This window comes from Erpetoichthys calabaricus, chromosome 4 (genome assembly GCF_900747795.2).
Source record: "Erpetoichthys calabaricus chromosome 4, fErpCal1.3, whole genome shotgun sequence".
Taxonomy (NCBI): domain Eukaryota; kingdom Metazoa; phylum Chordata; class Cladistia; order Polypteriformes; family Polypteridae; genus Erpetoichthys; species Erpetoichthys calabaricus.
In genome coordinates this window covers 110,652,029-110,672,648 of record NC_041397.2, presented here as the reverse complement: position 1 = coordinate 110,672,648, position 20,620 = coordinate 110,652,029, and the positions used below count along the sequence as shown (strand labels likewise).

The 20,620-nt window shown below is 39.5% G+C and overlaps 1 protein-coding gene and 1 non-coding gene across 4 annotated transcripts in view; both read left to right on the top strand.

Annotated features, from left to right (window-relative positions):
* Positions 1–10,977: 10,977 nt before the first annotated feature.
* The window catches only part of tpt1 (tumor protein, translationally-controlled 1), a 1,004,241-nt gene continuing 994,598 nt past the window's right edge, over positions 10,978–20,620 (top strand). Inside the window, exons 1-6 of one of the 3 annotated variants that reach the window (XM_051926921.1) lie at positions 10,978–11,142; positions 11,798–11,871; positions 14,346–14,530; positions 14,851–14,956; positions 15,133–15,261; positions 17,255–17,397. In XM_051926921.1, coding sequence (XP_051782881.1) covers positions 11,115–11,142; positions 11,798–11,871; positions 14,346–14,530; positions 14,851–14,956; positions 15,133–15,261; positions 17,255–17,392 — 660 coding nt within the window. In that variant the 5' untranslated portion in view covers positions 10,978–11,114 and the 3' untranslated portion in view covers positions 17,393–17,397. Of the gene's footprint in view, positions 11,143–11,797; positions 11,872–14,345; positions 14,531–14,850; positions 14,957–15,132; positions 15,262–17,243; positions 17,398–20,620 lie in introns of those variants that run through there. The other 2 variants (XM_028799675.2, XM_051926922.1) reach the window with 2 other exon arrangements.
* LOC114651507 (small nucleolar RNA SNORD58) lies at positions 14,995–15,066 on the top strand. The gene has a single exon (XR_003716204.1). It is a non-coding gene; the product is annotated as a small nucleolar RNA SNORD58 (small nucleolar RNA).

Genomic DNA, 20,620 nt, shown 5'->3' with positions numbered 1-20,620 from the left:
CCAGAACATGAAGCAGAGATCCTATACCCCATTACCTGCATTAACTAGATGCTCTAGGGTGGATGTCTTATTGATTATTAATCAAAAATGCTACACTTAATCAGTATAAACAGTGTGGAGTTCCAGATACACACACAAACTTTTCAACAAAAGCCTTAGCCACAGTGCCTGTTTCTTGATTAGCAAAAGGAATGGCCTTTGCCCATTTTGTAAAGTAATCAGTAAAAAGAAGAATATACTAATTACCAAAGTATGAAATGTGCCCACCAAATCCAATGCTATTCTCTCCAAAGGATGATTAACTATAGAAATCTGTAATGGGGCCCAGACCAGTGGTCCACTGCTTTTATTTCTTGCACACTCCTCACACCCTTTATACCAATCTTTAATATCTTGTGTCCATCCCGGCCAGTAAAACCGAGACCTCACCTTCCTTAATAATGTCTCCACTCCTAAGTGCCCCCCCCCCATTGATTTTTTTTATTTAGATATAGTACCACTGGAACCAATGCCCTAGGCAGCACTGTCTTTCTCACCTGCCCTCTTCATGCCCTCAGTACAAACTTTCCTTAACCCAGGCTGAGAATACATACGTAACTGCTGGCATATTACAACCTTGTCCTTTCTGAACTACTATCTGGCACAAATCTCCATCAGGTTATTGCATTTCTCTCAGATTTCATTCTTTCTTTTCAAGCACTAAAATTTCCTTTTCCTGGGGGTGACAGGTCAATGTGTCAGCATTGTTATCCTTTTTACCAGCCGTATGCTGGATAGTATAGCTGAAGGGTGCCAGCTGCACCAGGTCCACTTTACCTTCCTTAAAATTATGAAGCCACTGTAAGGAATTATGATCTGTCCTTAAAACAAATTCTCTACTAAGCAGATAATGTTTAAAGTAATGCATAAAACTGACAATTAAAATATCCCAAAATAAGTAACACTGCATCAGCAAGTATTTAATGCTAGATATTACAGCACCCGCTTGCTCTAGCTAATAACACCACAGCATTCAACTATCCTGTATAACTTACTAATCATAATATTACCATCCATCCATTTTCCAACCCGCTGAATCCAAACACAGGGTCACGGGGGTCTGCTGGAGCCAATCCCAGCCAACACAGGGCACAAGGCAGGAACCAATCCTGGGCAGGGTGCCAACCCACCGCAGGACACACACAAACACACCAAGCACACACTAGGGCCAATTTAGAATCGCCAATCCACCTAACCAGCATGTCTTTGGACTGTGGGAGGAAACCGGAGCGCCCGGAGGAAACCCACGCAGACATGGGGAGAACATTCAAACTCCACGCAGGGAGGACCCGGGAAGCGAACCCGGGTCCCCAGGTCTCCCAACTGTGAGGCAGCAGCGCTACCCACTGCGCCACCGTGCCGCCCTAATATTACCAGAACATTGCAAAAAGAAAAAAAAAAACATAAAGTGAACAAAGATATACAACCCATGTAAAAGCGGGGAGGCAATAACTGCACTAATTTACACAGCTAAAACAAAATAAAATCCAAAGTTTATTTAAAACAATCCAAATAAAAGAAAACTGTGGAATGAGCTTACTTCTTTGTGCTTCAACAAGGAAGCCAAAGAGAGAACTTATCTTAACCAATTGCTTGTGAGTCTTGCAAGCCACCACAAAACAGCTACTGTCTTTCCAGCCCCTGAGAACACACGCCATTGTGTCCAGCTGTCACCTATAGGATCAACAGAGTGGCTCTTCAGGTACAATTGAAACCTCAAGCCCCAAACTGGTCCATCTTACAGGCACTAAGCACTAGCGGCTTTTCAGGTAGGGCTAAAACAGTAAACATAACTCAGTCTTTGCCACATACAATCTGCTATACTACCCTTCAGAAGAGCTTCACATGCAGACTGTCTCTATACTCTGTATTCTAATTCAGCTCTTTGTCAGTCTCTATTCCACCTCTGCTCCTAAATTTCATTCAGAACCTGTACTAAACAGACCCCATCACATGAATTCCATGGGGAGACACCCCTTTCTCGTACAGACACCTCTTTCTTGTCTGCCAGTTGCAGGTTATTACACACCATTCATTACAAGATTCACAGGAGTCAAAACCTACATGGTTCTTCATCAATACAGGGGTTTGGGCTAAAAATGAAGGCTACAACATAGACGATTCAAAAAATAGCAAGAACAAAACAACAGTAATAATGATCAAAGTAGCTTAGTAAAAAAGTTAAATGATCAAAAGTGCAACAGCTGTCTTTGACTGTGGAATTTAAGCTTTAAGCATCTCTCAAAAAGCGTTTATACTCTACAAAATATCGTCCTCCAATGTTCACCAGCATCTATGACTTGAGTAATGCACTGTTCACTGCTGACATATTTAAAAAAAAAAGTTCTCCATAGAGGGCTGGGGATGAGTAAAATCTCCCTGATGCCATGCTCTCATTGGATGGTGATTTTTCATAATTTGCATGCGTTGAGAAGAGCCAGTTAACAGGACTCATAAGTAATTGTTTTGCGTTGAGTGAATTTTGTGGTTGTGTTACAATTGAAAGTTTATTTCAGAGACCTTAATGCGTTTTAAATATTTATGCCTTATGGAGTTACTTGATTTTAAAAAACAACACACACACACACACACACAAACAAACAAACAAAAACACATTCAGAGGAACTGGAAAATACCATCGGCTAGCTGGTGGTTTAAATCACGGGTGTCAAACTCCAGGCCTGGAGGGCTGCAGTGGCTGCAGGTTTTCATTCTAACCCTTTTCCTAATCAGTGACCAGTTTTCACTGCTAATTCACTTTTTCCCCTTTATTTTAACAGCCATGTTAGAAGGATTCAGTTCTCTGAATTGATTTGTTTCCTCATTAGATGACAGCCAAACAGAAATGAGATGTGAAACGAGCCAAACGATGACCAGCTTAAACTGGGACTTCAAACTCCAACAAGTTTCTTAATGAAAAGCCGATGCTTGCTGTTAATTAAACCCATTATTCAATTCCACAGCTTGTTGCTGCTCTTGTTCTGCAACAGCAGACATTTCCAAAACTGTTGATTTTCTATTTTTTATAAGAACATTGTCAAAGTATTTTGGTGAGTTGAGAGATCAACCTTACTGAGACCATCACCATTCTTTATTTTCAGATATTGTGTGATGTGGTTGCTTGTTTTGTGTCTCATTATTGTTTGGCTGCTAATTAAGGAAAAAGAAACAACTAAAGGGCCAGAGTCAAGTTAATTAAAAGAAGTAATTAGCAGCAAAAATCGGTCACTAATTAAGAAGATGGTTAGAATGAAAACCTGCAGCCACTGCGGCCCTCCAGGACTGGAGTTCGACACCCCTGGTTTAAATGCTGCACTACCACACATTGATCTTCTCATTTGTGCATAGATGAGAATCGTTTTTCTTTTCTTTTTCTTATGTTTTTTGGCTTTTTTTCTGTTTTAATGTAACACAAGTAAATAGCAGCCAAGATAAAGGTGGCAGAAAAAGTCAAAGAGTAAGCAGAAGACATAATGACACACAAAACTGGAGTTATGCTGAGAAAACATAAAATGTCCCCAATAATAAACCTCCCTCTTTCGAAGCACCAAAAGAGAAAGAAAAGATGGATGGAATTACACAATCTTAGACCAGAAAACAGAAAGACCTAGAATAACTGGAAAATCCTTGAAGTCAAACAAACAACAAACAACATGGATTCAAGAAATACTCAAAAGCAAATCGAAAAACACTTGGACAATGGCTAACAGTAAAACACTGCATGGATACAAACAGATTAACTGACCTGCCATCGGAAACGACACCCAACATCCTGGACACTAAGAAACACTGAGTTAAAAGGAAAGTTAGTCAGTCGGAGTGACAAATGCCCAACATCCAAGTGCAAAGATATGGGAGATGCCGAGAATGTGATGTGGGGATGCAACTGGGATCAAAAGGTGTGGATTAAGGCCCCAAAAACCTTGCCAAGTAGGATACAAATAGGCAAAGTTAAAGTTCTGTACGCAAAGTTCCAAACCCTACTAATAAAATTTGAAAGCAACTAGTACTGAGTAGGAGTAAAAAGCAGAATGTGACAATTCAGGAGACAGTGAATAGATCTTGAAAAAGTTGCCATTTCTAAGTGTTTTACAGATCGCAGAGAAACACATTAAAGAACAAAAGTATGCCATGCAGGGTCTATGGACAGATAAGTATTAAAATGTCTGTTTTTAGAAAATGGTTTTATGTTTTTTTTTAATTAAATCAAATGTGGCTAATCACAATCTTCCTTGTGTTAATATACACAAAGAAATGAAGAAAAATGCAAGAACAATTCAAAATAGATTTTAGATTTATGTTTGAAATCAAAAGAGAAATTAAACAAAATTAGAACAAAGAAAAAAAAAAATAATAAAAATCACAATAATTGGAAAATACCATTGTAGCTCGTGGTTTAAATGCTACACTACTGTGCATTGATCTCCTCATTTGGGTATAGTTGTGATGCCTTTTTTATTTCTTTGTTTTTTGTTGTATTTTTACACAAGTATACAGCAGCTGTGGTAAAGGTGGCAGAAAACATCAAAGGGAAAGCAGCATACATAATGACACACAAAACTGGAGCTTTGCTGAGAAAAAACAGTTTCCGAAATTTTCCCAATAATAAACCTCCTTCTTTCCAAGCAACAAACCACTAAAAGAGAAAGGAAAGATGGATGGAATTACGCAGTTTTAGACCAGAAGAACAAAAGACATGGAGCAATTGGAAACTGGTGACTCATCACCATGTTCAGTTCCAGGTATATTCTGACCTTATTACCGAATAAAAATAATCGTTTTGCTTTAGAGAGATGGCCGACAGCTCAACCAGACCAGGATGCCCCTGAGATAGAAGGATGGGGGAAGGCAGCTTTTCTAGGACACAGCCTCCCCCAAGACACTAGATGGCAGCTTCCCTGGACTGCAGCAGTGCCCTGGATTCCCGCAGGGCACTATGGGACATGGAGTTCGACAACACAGCCCTGCTGGGTACTGTGGAAGATGGTGGGAGACAAATTTCCAACCTATACCGGAAGTATTGGTGGATCATGAGGACGGAAACCCCGAAGTACTTCTGAGCCGATCAAAAACTTGAACTCTCCGCCTGACCCGGAAGTGCCGGCAGGTCACATGGAAGGAAGAGCAGAAGCACTTCTGGGTCAAGGACTATATAAAGGACTGTGGAACACCCAGCAGGCGAGCTAGAGTTGGGAGGAGGTGGACAACGCTTGCTGGGAGGTGTGAAGGAGAAGAGAAAAGAGAGAATTATATTGCTCATTGTGCTTGGTGATTGCTACTTGCCTGTTTATTGTGGCTGTGGTGCTCAGCGGTACTGTTATAAGAAGAAAATAATGAATCAATTACTTCTTAGTGCGGCGGCACGGTGGTGCTGCTTCGCAGTAAGGAGACCTGGTTTTGCTTCCCGGGTCCTCCCTGCGTGGAGTTTGCATGTTGTCTCTATGTCTGCGTGAGTTACCTCCGTGTGCTCCGGTTTCCTTCCACTGTCCAAAGACATGCAGGTTAGGTGCATTGGCGATTCTAAATTGTCCCTAGTGTGTGCTTGGTGTGTGTGTGTCCTGCAGTGGGTAGGTGCCCTGCCCGGGATTGGTTCCTACCTTGCACCCTGTACTGGCTGGGTTTGGCTCCAGCAGACACCAGTGACCTAGTGTTAGGATATAGCGGGTTGGACGATGACTGACTGACTGACATCTTAGTGCTTTTACCCTGTGTCCTGCATGTCTGTCTGTTGTGTTAAAGGGGGAACAGTGACCCCTAGAGTTCACAATAGATTTTAATATTAGAAAATATTACAATAAAATAAATTATCATAGTATGTAGTTGCCATCCCATCAAGCAAATACTGTAAGCAGCACCAGAGGCAGCTGCAAGGGATCCTATAAAAACAGCAAGTCTGCTATTTTGTTGCAAACAGAATTACATCTAGTGTGCAAAGTACTGCACATTTTGCCCCATGCATTTATGGACTGATCGTTATTACTGAGTGAGCTTAACTGTGGCTGATTACCAATTTTAACACTGAAAACTAGAAATGTGTCAGTAATACATCTCAATTAAGAAAATATGTTTAGTCCTTTGTGCTGTAAAGTAAGTAACATTCCAACTTGAAATCTCAGGAATGAACATTGACCACTGAGCCATCATATCACATGGTTTTAAAATATCTATAGCAAATAAAAGAATTAAAGCTAAACAGATACTTCATGTATGAGTCTGAACTACTGGATTGCATGTAGCATACTCTTTTCTGACTGTGTAACTGAACCCTGCAAAGGACCGGCTTACCATCCACCACATTTGCTTCTTGTTTTAAACCCAGTGCTGCTGTCATATCCATTTGCTCCCTGATCACTTGCTCCTTGTGACCCTAAACTGGGGAGATTAAATTTAACATTCAGCATATGATGAATGAAATGTGTACCTATAGCAATGATTCAGTTATTTTCACTTGATTGAATGCTATGCATGTGCTCAACTTCTTCCTTAACATTTGTCTCTAGATGACTGGATCATGTGTTTGCACCAATGGCCACAGGCAATTTTTTTTTTTTTTTTAGTATTGGGAATAAGCTTCCATAAATATCATAAACACACCATCACATATCAATATACTTATGTGCTTATTGAGATCCACATGTAATCCTCAAATTTTTCACATGGACTATGGAACCTTGACACCCGGGCCAGGTTGTTTTTAGCCTAATATTGGTGATGAGCCAGCAATTTAAGAGAAACTGAATATGTTTTGCTTCACAAAAAGAAACACAAAACTAAGCCATTCAGCGAGTAGTTAAATATGTTCCACTGAGTTAGGAAGAGTGCTGTTTAATATACACTTACTGAGAAAATTATACCTCCTTTTGTTCTGAATACAGCCTCAATTCTTCATAGCATGGATTCCTCAAAAATGTTGGAAATGTTCCACTGAGACTCCAGTCCATGTTGATATGATTGCATCATGTAGTTTCTGCAGATTTGTCAGCTGCACATTCATGCTGTGAATTTCACCTTCTGCCGCATCCCAAAGGTGTTCTATTGAAGTCAAATATGGTGATTAGGAAGGCCTCTGAAGAACACTAAACTCATTTGTCATTTTAATAAAAGCAATTTGAGATGACTGTTGCTTTGTGACACAGTGAATGATCATGAAGAAAGTAGCTATTAGAAGTGGGTAAACATGGTATATTTTTCCAGTCTTCGGCTGTCCAGATTTGGTGAGCCTGTTCCCACTGCAGCCTCAGCTTTCAATTCTTAGCTGACAGGAGTGGAACCCAACATGTTCTTCTGCTGTAACTCCAGTTCTTAAATCCTTACACTGGCTCCCGGTTAAGTTTAGGGCAGATTTCAAAATCCTCCTTTTAACATATAAAGCATTAAATGGTCAAGGTCTGGCTTACTTGTCTGAACATATCATGACTTACAAACCAGAGCGCACATTAAGATCTCAAAATGCCAGTCTGCTTATGATTCCAAGAATTAATAACAGTGGGAGGTCGAGATTTTAGTCCCTAAACTGTGGAATGATCTGCCTGCTACTATAAGAGATGCCCCTTCGGTCTCAGCTTTTAAATCCCAGCTGAAGACTTACTACTTCAGTTTAGTATATCCTGACTAGAGCTGCTGATTCACTGTACAGACTGCATCTCTGTTGTTAGTCATTAGCACTAAAACATAAGTAACATGATAGTTATAATTTGATACTAACCCTCACCTATTCTGTTTCTCTTCTCGGTACTCAAATGTGGCACTTGGCGCCACGGCCCACCTGCCAAGTTGTTTTGCCTGCCTAAGGTAAAGTCATCCCTGATGGAGGATCGCAGGAATCGAGGGGCAGAGGGGTCCTTTCATCAGATTGGCTGGCTCAGCACTGGCCAAATGGGGGAGGCAGCTTGATGGCTGAGGTCTCCAGGACTCTAAACAAATCCAAATCATATTATGTGATATCATCTACTGTTAAATTCTGCTCTGTACTTGTAAATTTTTATTTTTATACTGTATTGATGATTTGTTTTGTTCTGTGTATTGTATTATATTGCCCCCCTTCTTTTTGACACCCAACCTACCTGGAAAGGGGTCTCTCTTTGAACTGAATTCCCAAGGTTTTGTCCATTTTTTCCCTACAAGGTTTTTTTGGGAGTTTCTCCTTGTCTTCTTAGAGAGTCAAGGCTGGGGGGCTGTCAAGAGGCAGGGCCTGTTAAAGCCCATTGCGGCACTTCTTGTGTGATTTTGGGCTATACAAAAATAAATTGTATTGTATTGTATTGTTGTAGCCCATCTGCCTCAAGGTTTTACAAGCTGTGCATTCTGAGACATTTTTCTGCTCACCACAGTTGTACACAGTGGTTGAATAATATTCAATAGGAATGCCATTGAACAGTGAACACTGTATGAGATAATAAATTTGAAATAAACTGATGGGATATTTTTTTTATTAAAGCAAGGCCTTATATTTTACAAATGCCAATGCAATTATACACCAACACTGCATGTTTGCAATACAAAATCAATGCTCGGCTTTATACACTTTTTGTGGCATATCATTTGCATACATCATTAGAAAATTATGAAGGAAACTAAGGGGGAAAAAACAAAACAAAAAAAATATGAATTATACTTGAGCCATGACAAAAAAAATACATTATATAAAATTACAAAATGAATAGGACTTACACTTTACCTGCAAAGTTGCTATAGTATGTTGTGAGAAGTAGCCCGAACACCATCAGACAGACAAAGGCTCTACTAGAAAACACACGCTTTTATTTACAACAAAGTCCCCAAACACAGTCCCGCACAGCACACAGTGCTCCCACACCAATCACCCCAAATCACGGGCCTTTTAATGTCCGTAGGCCACCTTTCTTCCGTTTCCTCCTCCAGCACCCGACTCTCGCTCCCAGACTGTAGGGAGGCGGCCCCTTTTATAGTCAACTGGATGTGCTCCAGGTGCTCACTGATGTCCTTCTGACGGCACTTCCTGGTGTGGCGGAAGTGCCGCATGAGCACCCGGAAGCACCCCAGGCGTCGCTGGAAGGTCCTTCCTCCACCTTCCCAGGTGTGGTGGAAGTGCAGATTTCCCAGGCTCCACGATGCTCAGGGCGCCCCCTGGCGGTGGGCACGGGACCCAATGGGTTTGAGCCTCCATGCTCCGTCCCCGTGGTCCCAACACTATCCAGGGGGGTTGCCCCCTCGTGGCCCGGGGGATATATAGACCACCTCCTGGTTCTTCCAGGTGTCCCGGCTGGGTCTGACCCCCAGCCCCCTGCCACAATGTACAGTATAATTACATAGTGAATAAATACTTTCTCTATGTGCCTGCACTATAATTACAAAATGAAAAGACCTTTTACTGCAGCTGTAAAGGTGCTATAGTATGTATAATTGCAACTGTAATGGAACTGTAATTACAATATAAACAACTTGTACTATCCCTGTAACAGCATCAGACTGAATCAAAAAATGAGCAGAAACTAAACTGCAAAGGTGCTGTACAAAAAATGCAAAATATGCACTACACCCAGGCCACAATGAAACAGATATTATATAAAATTACAAAATGAACAGGACTTCATAGTAAGTTTCTATAGTATGTATAGTATAACTGCAAAGTGAATACAGTAATTAATTTCTATCTGTGCCTGTACCATAATTGCAAAATGAACAGACTTTTACTTCACATGTAAAAGTGCTATAGTGTAAGTATATTTACAAGGTGACTGAAACTCTATTTGTGCCTGTAAAGGCACTATAATTACAAAATAAACAGAACTTGTACTATCGCCAAAAAAGCACCATATAGAAATACGACCAGAAACTGAACTATAAGTGTTATACAAAAAAACGCAAAATATGAGCTATGCACAAGCTGCAACGGACTGACACTATAAAAATTACTAAATGAACAGAACTTCCATTTTACCTGTATTGGTGCTAAAGTTTGTGTAATTAAAAAGTGAACTGATCTCTCTGTGTACTTGAAAAGGCACTATAATTACAAAATGGGCAGAAGCTGAATTGTACTTGTAAAAGTGCTATACAAAAAAAAGCAAAATATGTAATATAGCCAAACTACAATGAAACATAATACAGTATTTTTCTTCTATACTGCCGACGCACCATCTTGGTTTGTATGAATCTGAAATTAGGTCTGAATGAATCACCGTTGAATCATCTTTGTGACATTACTTGTGCAGACCTGCAGCAATCTCCATGACTTCGGGCCACGCCCCCATCCCGCCCGCCTGTTGACGCTGTTCCTTAAGTTTTCGGGATACTTCGTGAATTTGTCATCCAGAATTGTCCTCCAGACTCCCTTTGCTGAAGAACACGGTATTCATGACGGTGACGACAGTTGTCCTTTAATATTGTGATCGCCAATCCTAATTTGGGATCTTGAGGCAATTCGTCGTGTGGTGGGTGCGGTATCAGTGCATGCTCTTGAGCTGTTCCTCCAGGATTATAACGAAATAAAGTCAGAGAAAGCATTCTACGGACAAAACAATCACCTCAGAACACTAAAATACTTCACAACCTACAATGCGATAGGATATAATGGCACTTATATTTTATCCGCAAAACGCTTCTTTGAAAACCGACCATTAAACGCCTGAAAACGCTTGCAAATTGCAAAGGAAACTGTTAGAATTTACAACACTCAAGTGTGAGAGAGCTTATCGGTGTTGAAGCCGTGATTCTAGTACTACTAAATAATTTCCCTTGTAGTCTTTCGCGTGAAGCTCTGTATATCCCATAACAAGCGTATATCCACCTTGTCAACACCTCCTTTACCAACCTAGTGATATATCAGTCAGATTTTTGATTTTCAGGAGTTTCAAGCGTGGAAAGTCCGCAGCGGTTCCGTTTATTTCATGAAGTCGGCAGTTCTACTGTGTTTTAACCAATCACCGTCCCGGGCTGCGCATATCTTCTCTCAGGCGCATTCGCCGGCTAGTGACGTCACGCTTACATCAGCTATCTAAGCCGGCGGCACGGACCCCTCGCCCTTTTTCAGTTCAGGCCTTCAACGCTGCGGATCAGGCATTTGTTGAGCAGGCCATCGAGTAGAATCCGTCATCATGATTATCTATAAGGATTTTATCAGCGGTAAGTCGCCGAGCCATTCTTAACGGTGAATTTTGAGCTTCTGGTATCCGAAGGTATTCTGGCCCACCGGATGCTATTTCGTGGGGCTTTAGTGCGGTTTATTGCACCTTGGTACAAACTTCTCCGGTCGGCCCAAGCCTAAGTGGAGCAGGCCGAGGCCCGGATGTTGATTTGCGCATTTGCGGCCTTTGGAAGCCGGTAATGAAGGGCGGGGAAATTCACAAGAGCGTCTCGAGTTTTATTGGAAATGCAGTCATTTACTTACGTAACGCCTTTTGATCATTTTGTATCTGTTTAGAATTTGGCCTTTTTTGCCTGCTTTTATACAGTAATATTTCTGTGAAGCCCATCGATCAGTATCTAGTGTATACTTTATAAGCTGAACTTGGAAGTTCGCAGGCCTTAAGAATGCTGTTTGGTATTTTTGGAGCATTGCGAACCCTCGCCATTTTTTTTACTAGGTCTTTTTTAAATCGGTACGAGTTTAATTGTCCAGGGATTTTGTACGCCTTGATTGTTGGCGTGAAAAAGATTTGGTAGCGCTGTGCCAAAAAAAGTCCGTATTGTGTCGTCGCTGAAGCTGCTAAGCGTATGGAAGCCATGCCTGAGATTTGGAAATCTATCTTAACTTTTTTTTTCCCCCCTTTTTTTCAAGGAGATGAAATGTTTTCGGACATTTATAAAATTAAAGAGACCGCAGACGGACTTTGCTTTGAAGTAGAAGGAAAGGTAAGTTTGATATCGTCCTGCTAATTGTAGTTGGTATTGTAAGTAACGGGCGGGCTGCTCTGCAGGATCTGCTTGCGCAATGACGACGTGAACAAAATGTGACGAGTCATCAGTGCTGAGCTAGATGTCTTGATGCGAGTAGAGGAGTCAATCTGGCAAGCTTCAGTTGCTTTTGGTTCTTGGCCCAATGTAAAGGAATCGGATGGCATTTTTAGTATACGAGTTTCTGTGTCAGACTGTTTGCCATTCGACCCTTTCTCTTTTTAACAGACAATCGCACAGATTGGTCGTTGGGTATATAAAGTACCTAATCAAAATCGATCCGCAACAGAACATGCAAGGCTGAAAACTTACTACTACTTTTAGAGAAGTATATTTTAGTTATAAAGTCACTCGTTCTTCTGTAAAGCGTTATCTTTCCCAAGCATAATTTGTTAAGAGAGCCAGGAATCGAGAGTTTCGAGGTGTTTGGATCCCGGGAGAGAAATTCCAGGAATTAAAAATTATGGTTCTGTACAGTTTGTCTCTTGGTGGAATAAAATCTCCTTTTACAGAAATGTAAATGAGGAGCCTTTTACCCACCCGGTCACTGTATTTATGCTTAAGGAATGGCTGCCAGTTTTCAGTTGAAGGCATATTAATTAATTCTTCACGGATATCTATTCACTTTCTCAGCCAAGACAGAAATAATCAGATTTTTAGGCGTATAATGTTAAATACCTGCTGGCATTTCTTTCTCTACATAAAACCACTCTGCTCCAGGTGGAAATGTTGTTGAAATTTAGTGCACTTTGATTGAAATTTACCCTCCATAAAAAGATCAGTTTTCTGTGATATATTGGATAAAGTAACCCTGTACAATATTTCTTTAAATTTTAAAAACTCTTACTTGGAAAGTGGTTGTCAAGATTTTTATTCTTCAGGTCCTCAATCTTAAAATGGAAACATTATATGACTTCAGTTACTGAGCCTTCTGCCTAGTGCTTCAGGACAACGCTACAGCCCATTCACTCTGAATTGCTTTAATTTGGTAATGAATGTATTGTTTAAAATGCTCCGTATTTTGTTCAGATTTTTAAGTTTTGTGTTCAACAATGTTGCAGGGGGGATGTGTTGATGTGTGACATAGGATTTCTTGTGAAGAATTAGGACTGTTCTTCCTAAACATGAATATGGATGATGCAGTAAATAGGCTTACAGAAGTGTGATCTAACAAATAGGTCTTCAGTGTAGCATGGTTTTGTATGCAGCCTGACGGTGTCCTTAAAAAGTTGTAGGCATGGGAGCACTAAAATTCAAACCAACCAGGCTTCTTGCGGTTTTCTTTCCAATCGGATGAGATGGGAAGTCTAAATGGGTAACACTGACAACTTGTTCAATGAGAATTGTAACTGTGTTTCCTGCATTTATTAGCATATCTAATATTGATGTGTTCATGGATTAATTTAAATAGTATAACTGATGTGTCCATTACAAAAATAGAAAATCCAAACTGTACTGTAAATGCCAAAAATTACATTTAAATTCTAAATGTAAAATATAATTCAAGAAATGACTAATTATGATTCAGTAAAGTTCTAACAATGAGCAACACTGGTCTATGTCCGTCCATCCATCCATTTTCCAACCCGCTGAATCCAAACACAGGGTCACGGGGGTCTGCTGGAGCCAATCACAGCCAACACAGGGCACAAGGCAGGAACCAATCCAGGGCAGGGTGCCAACCCACCGCAGGACACACACAAACACACCCACACACCAAGCACACACTAGGGCCAATTTAGAATTGCCAATACTGGTCTATGTACTGTTGCTAACAGTATATACTATTCTGTATGTATACAGTACAGTAGAACCCCCTTTTAGCAGTTTTTAGGGAACTACTAAACATTAAGTGCTGGACTAGTTAAGTTTTAATTTGAGATTAAAAAGATAGAATATATGTAATGCATTTTATTTATAGGGGTACTTTACATTAGCAGTAAATCTCAAAGTGCAACATAAAAAGATTAAACAAAGGCAAGATAAAACAACAATTATAGCATTCTTTGTGTGTGTATGTATGTGTGTGTGTATATATTATATATAAAAACAAACCAAATACAGTACCATCAAGTCAATACATTGTCTAAGTAAATTTTTCCTTTTCAGGTTCTATATATTACTATGCTTAGTTCTACTGGGGCACTTTTTTTTTTTTTTTTTTTTTGTAGTTCTTGTTTCTGATCCATTTACATTTGTCTGACATTCAGAGTAAAGGGTAGGGTAAATGGGGAGCAGTGGCTAACATGCTGAAGCTTCTATTGATGACTCATTACAGAATGGATTGGTTTTGTGAACTGTAAATGGTAGTTAAAATGTGTTCTGAATCAGTCCAAACTGGAAACGAGTAAAACTAAGGTTGTAACCAGCTGCTGCTTTTACATTATGCTCGAGTACAATTATCTAGTCTTATTAAAAATGTTTAATTTCAGGTTATCTGCAGAACAGAGAGAATTGATGATGCTCTGATCGGTGGCAATGCATCAGTTGAATGCCAGGACGATGGGATTGAAGCTTCAACAGAGAGTGGTGTGGACGTAATTTTAAACCACAAGTTGCTGGAAACCACATTCACAAAGGAGGGCTATAAACAATACATCAAAGGATATATGAAGCGGTGAGTCTCGAGGAACCTCTCCTTGCACCACTTATGTTAAGGTTGTTGTAAAGAAGGCATTACCCTGGTTGTTCTTTAACCGAAAGCAAACTTTTTGAGCTTTGTAAGGCAATAGGCACAGAGTTTAAGTTGTTTAAATGCGAGTTAATTTGACTTTCCCCATTTGGTAGGCAAAATGAAGTCACTACTTATTGAGTGTGTGTTTTCTAAGGATTTCATTCAGTTATGTGTTAAATGTAAAAATTTCAGCTGTGTTTTGGTTACAGGGGAAGTTAGTTATTAAATATGCCTCTTGTATAAAATTCATGTTTGTTTTTCAGAGTGAAGTGCAGATTAGAAGAGTGTGCACCAGACAGAGTAAAGCCCTTCATGTCTGGAGCAGCAGAACAAGTTAAAAAAATACTTGGCAACTTCAAAAATTATCAGGTAAATTGGGGTTAATACATTGGGTGTGTGTTTAACATATGCTGTGATGACCATCTTAGGACACCTTTGGAGGGTATACTCCTGTGAAACTAAATATATTTCTGAGCATGTGTATTTTAAAGTTCTCTCCCCTAGTACATCAATTGTACAATATCATAATACAAATTTTCTTTTAGTTTTTTACAGGGGAGACCATGAACCCTGATGGAATGGTTGGTTTACTAGATTATCGTGAAGATGGAGTAACACCATTTATAATGTTTTTCAAAGATGGCCTAGAAATTGAGAAATGTGTAAGTATAAGTGTCTATATTGAATCTTTAGAAAATTTTAAACCTTCACACTTTATAGTGTTCTTAAATATACTTTCAGTGAAGTATTACACCCCACTCCTTTGTGTCTTCAGAAGAACCTTTACAATATTAGGATAAAGTGTAAAATTATACAAATGGGCTCACTAAAATTGAGTTCTGGACAAATTAACACATGGATTTTAAGTTTGTGCACATAACATTTATAAATTAGAAACCTAAAGTTGACAAACCTTTGCTTTTTGTTCCCCAAAAGATGCTAAAAGGTTACCCTGTTTATACTTTTTGCTTCATTATGTAGGCAGATTGGATGGGAAAGAGGAGTACAGTAGGCTGATCTTTTGCTGTTTTTGTTTTCATTCAGAATACATTTTCTCGTATAGACTCTTGCCTTTTTCCCCCCCACCCCCAAAGATGCCACTTTTTTATATAGATATGCCTGTAAATAAGGTGCCTTTTGCAGGTAAATGAATAGCAGTGCATATTACTTGAACTATGGAGGCAGGAGAGTACAGGAGCACAATGAATTCAATTTTAAAGTTTAAAGAAAATGCTCCAAAGCATGAATATTCAAAGTGCACTTTGAGTTATTTGTTCCAACACTCGGAAGGTGTGTAGTTTAGGGTTGGCTAGTAATGTTTCCTTGATCTTGTAGCAGTGTAGACTAAAGTTAAGGTGAGTTTGGAACAAGGTGGTCTTTACGGAATGATGCAGTTCAATTTTTAAACTTTTTTTTTTTTTTTTTTTTTTCCCCCTTTATTGGTGGTAGATGAGAATGTGGCCATGTTCAAACATGCTTGAGTTCTAGAGTTATAAGAATGTAAACCTGGCAATGTTTAGGGTGTGGAATAAGTGTATTAAGTTCAAACCTACTGTGCATTTACTATAATGTTCCACATTAGGGTATGTTTTAACAGGAAATTCTTTGGTTGTACTGTTCAGTTTCATCCTTTTTTCGTAAGCTTTTGACAAGTTTCTAGATAGAATTTGAAGTAGGGTGGGTTTATCATGACCCAAGACCAGAATCCCATTAGACACAATTATGTACTTCCTTCAGACATAACTATTTGTTACAGGTGATAGGAACATTGAACATACAACCTAGCCGAAGTCTAATGGAAAGGTAGCTTAGTCCAGCTTTCTGGATCCATGCAAGTGCAGTAATATACATCTTTACTCCATTTTCTTATTTATATATGCCTGTTGGTGTCTTCTGTTGCACCTTTTTTGCTTGAGGTAAATTATAACCTCAACTGTTAGAGTATTTTCCTTAATGTTTTCATGTATGAATGCTGTGGGGGAATTTTTTTTTTTTTTTTCATTCTTGCATATATGACAGCTCGGTAAATATGGGTCATGGAATGTTGTGTTGTGAATAGCTCCTATATTGTGCAGTTTGATTTATGTGCTTGGAATCTGAATTCTGGATAGATGCACACTAGCTAATGTTTCTTTGGCTCATTTATTAGAGCTTGTATGCCGCACGTTGGGGGGTAGGGGGAGGACATGACCTCTGTTGAGATACTAGATGGGGAGCAGCTTAAGGCAGATGTGCTAGCTTGGTAAAATGTGCCCATTACTCATGCATGTATGAATGTATTACTAAGAAACCAGATAGACTAGGCTGCCAGAGTACTGGATGTGTGTTAAGGCAACGAAAGCTTTTTTTTTTTTTTTTTTTTTTAACCTGATCAAAATTCTGGACAGCAGAGCATGCTGAAAGCTGTTGAGTTTTGCTTGAGATGTGTATGGATGGATACCTCAAGCAAAATCTTATATTATGCCTGCTGCCATTAAGTTTATTGATAGGAACCTGAAGGCATTCTCCAATACTGCCAAATCTTCCTGATGTAACTTTGTTTGTTTGGTAGCATTTAAACTGCATCTAGAAACCACAAACACTACTTGTACGTTGCTGTTGTGTAATTAATGTTTGAGTACTTTCTAAACTTTTTTTTTTTGTTTTTTTGTTTCAGTAATCCTACAGGAAATTACCCTAACTGTGTCATCTTCACCGCCGCTTAGCCCATCAAGAATCGAGCAGTGGTCCATTGGATTTCATGTCTGGCACTTGAAGGCATTTGTTTTAATTGTATTTTGTCAAGTTGTAATAAAAACTATTTGAGTTCACACTACAGTATTGTTCCTGAATTGCATTTGGAATGTCTTCAGCAGTGTTTTCAACAGAAGGATCATATTGAACTACTTGACAACGTATCATTCGGTTTGGGTGCAGAAGTTTATATTGGACTTTAATGTCTGCAGTTTTGATGCAAGACTTGAAGTTATTTATAGGGAAAGAGTTGCGTTTTTTTGTTTTTTTAAAATTTTGTTGCCAGACAACACAAGACCCATTAATTTTGACTCTCTCCATATGGATCATATTTTTTTCTTTTGGTAGCCTGTATTAAAAAGTAAATAAAAAAAAAAAAATTCTCTGGCTGTGAAATTGCAGCTTTAACATGTAATCATTTCAATGTGGTTTGAAAGTTGGTTTCATTTACAAAAGGTACTTGGTGACCTTTTATGTGTAAAAAGCCCTGTAGCTACTCTATTTTGAAGAAACATTGCTCAATTGATACCTTAAACACCAATTAGTAATTTATCAGTTAACTGTTTTGTCTGCATATATTTGAAATGTTCTTCCTTAATTATAAATCTGATTGACCTGCGATTCTGTGGCTATAAGTAGGTTTAGTTGTGACTTCCAGATGGAAGTCCTAGGGGATGTGTTGACAAAGTGACATTATGTTAATTATATCAGAGCTACTCACACACAGTTTTGGTGGGTGAATTGACAGACTATATCCTTCATTTTGCTTCTACACTCACTACCCCCTTTAGGTCACAATTTCAATACAGCTGTTGTGAGTGAAACGTTGTAGTTTTTACATGCAAACACTGCATTTTTGTATTCAGAAGTAAAAATAGAGCAAATATCAGGATTAGAAATTTGTGTTCTTAATCATGAGATTAAAGTCTTGTCTAAAAGTTGTGACGGGACAGCCCTGAAAACTAAGGTTTATTTTGGCCTCTTTTCAGATACCAATATTACATTTTCTGGTCCTAATGCAAAGTGGTACAGCCGGTAAATGCCAAGAAATGTTAAAGGCATAGTGCTGGTGGTGTTCTTGATCTGCCACTCCAACACTTGTCAGGATAGAATGGAAGGTCTGTCACTAAACAACCCCCAGAAAATGACAGTTGCCTCTTTTATACATGTGATTTTTGAGGCATGTCCTTTAACTTCTAGCACTGCCCATGTTTTGTGAATGTTAGAGAGCTGTGTAGGGTAAGGTCAAGAGAGCCATCATCCTTCAATGCTTTTACTCCTTGGCACTTCAGTCCAGATACTGGAGTTCTTTTGAATACTTAAGCTTTCTCTCCATTTTTACCTTGGTTGGCCTTTTTTCTTATGGCTGGAGCTCCCTCTTTCATACTTTCAAGATGCCCTATCCATCCTACTTTTGCAGATGTCACAATGGTCACTCAATCAGGGTTATCCAATAATATTCTGAACTCTTGGTTTGTTCTCCAAACTCTCCATCTTTCAATGCATTACTAAACAAAATATTCAGTTTGTGTGGAATGGAATCGCATTGGAGGGTGGGGTGCCAATAATTTGGTCACATCATTTTATTTTGGTGTGGATGCTTACATTTTTTTTTATGTGAATTCATACAAATATTTAAATCAATTGCTTAATGGTTAAGATGATTAGAATTATTTTGAATAGTGATAATCAGGGTCATTAAAAAAAAATGCAGAAAACTGAAATGTGCCAGTTATTTAAAATAACATTAACAATAGCATGTATCATTTAACAAATACAATTTTTTTTTTTTGATTAAATAATGACCAAGTAAGTAAGGCTCATATTTAAATTCTTAGTGAGTCATGGTATAACCCACTTAGTCCTGAACAGGATCACAGTAGTCTGCTGGAGCCTATCCCAGCTAGCATAGGGCACAAGGCAGGGATACACTTTGGTGGGAGCGCCAGTCCATCACAGGATGACCCTTACAGATGGCAAAATATAATCTACACTACCTGACCTCATTCCTACATGTTGTAGTCATAGTTTCTGAATAGATTTTTGAAGACACTACCCCACTTCAAACAGACACATTCTTTTCCTGTAGCACCATATTAAAATGTTACACCTCTGCCGCTACTCCCATTTGCCGATTCTTACCCTTACCAACCTTGTGTAGCGTTAACGCCAGTCACAGTGCGAGTCCACGGGCACTCAGGACTAGTGGGACAGTCGACTGCCTTAAGACTTCAGCCATGTAGGAGTGTTCCCTCTCCCACAGTCCTAATGACCAGAGCAAAGAACTCAATTCCCAGTCCATGGTTATAAAATAGAACAAAACGCACAAGCAGGACAGTAGGATGAACAAGTTCTAAATCTGCACGTGTTATAGCTAGAGCCATAAACAAAAGTAAATAGAGACATAAAAGCTAGGCCAACTTACAATTCTGAAAGCAAACATCAACAATATGTTTAATATTGGTGTGTCAATTCCAGCAGCCCATAATCTTAGTAGTTACCCCAAGTCTCTGGTCAGGTCTCTCCCTAACTACATCACTGCCTGGGCTTATTTTGGGCAGCGTTCGGTGTCTCTATGGCCAAGGTCATTGTCCTCACTTGTTATTGTCCAGTTATCACTGAGGCTGTAATGCTGCATGCCATTTGAAGTGAAGTTAAAATTCTGACTAGGAACTCAGAAATTCTAACTGTAATGCTCCCTTACGTTGGATTTCCAACTCAGAAACTTGGAGCTGGTCTGTCAACCTCTATCCGTGGACATGTTGCTACAATGCTTGGATATGCAAAATACCACTAAATGCATTATTATCAACTATTCCAATGGAGAAAGCACAATAAAAGCCTTCCCAGGACGCGTCCATATTCTTTTCCTGAATGTTTTACTGGAATACAGTCAACTCAGATGTGATGTCATTCCCAGCTCCGACATCTGACTTCTGAGGTAAACGGAATGCAGTATAAAACCTGGCTTTCATTCCCCCAAGCTTTCTTCCGAGGGGGGGGGGGAGGGCAGGGGCAGTACAGATTCCTTTAAAAGCTATCCACTCCCATCCAGGGACTCATAAAATGTTCCCGATATTTGGAGCACATACAACTAAATCCCACCCTGTGATGTACTGGTGCCCTCTCCAAGGTTTGTTCCTGCCTTGCGCCCTATACTAGCTGGGAGAGGCTCCAGCAGACCCCCACAACCCTGTTCAGGTCTAACCGCTTTAGACAAAAACTGACTCACAACTGAAACCACACTTTGGATGTAACAGAGAGAATATCGAGGAGTATTTGGTATTCAGGAATGACACC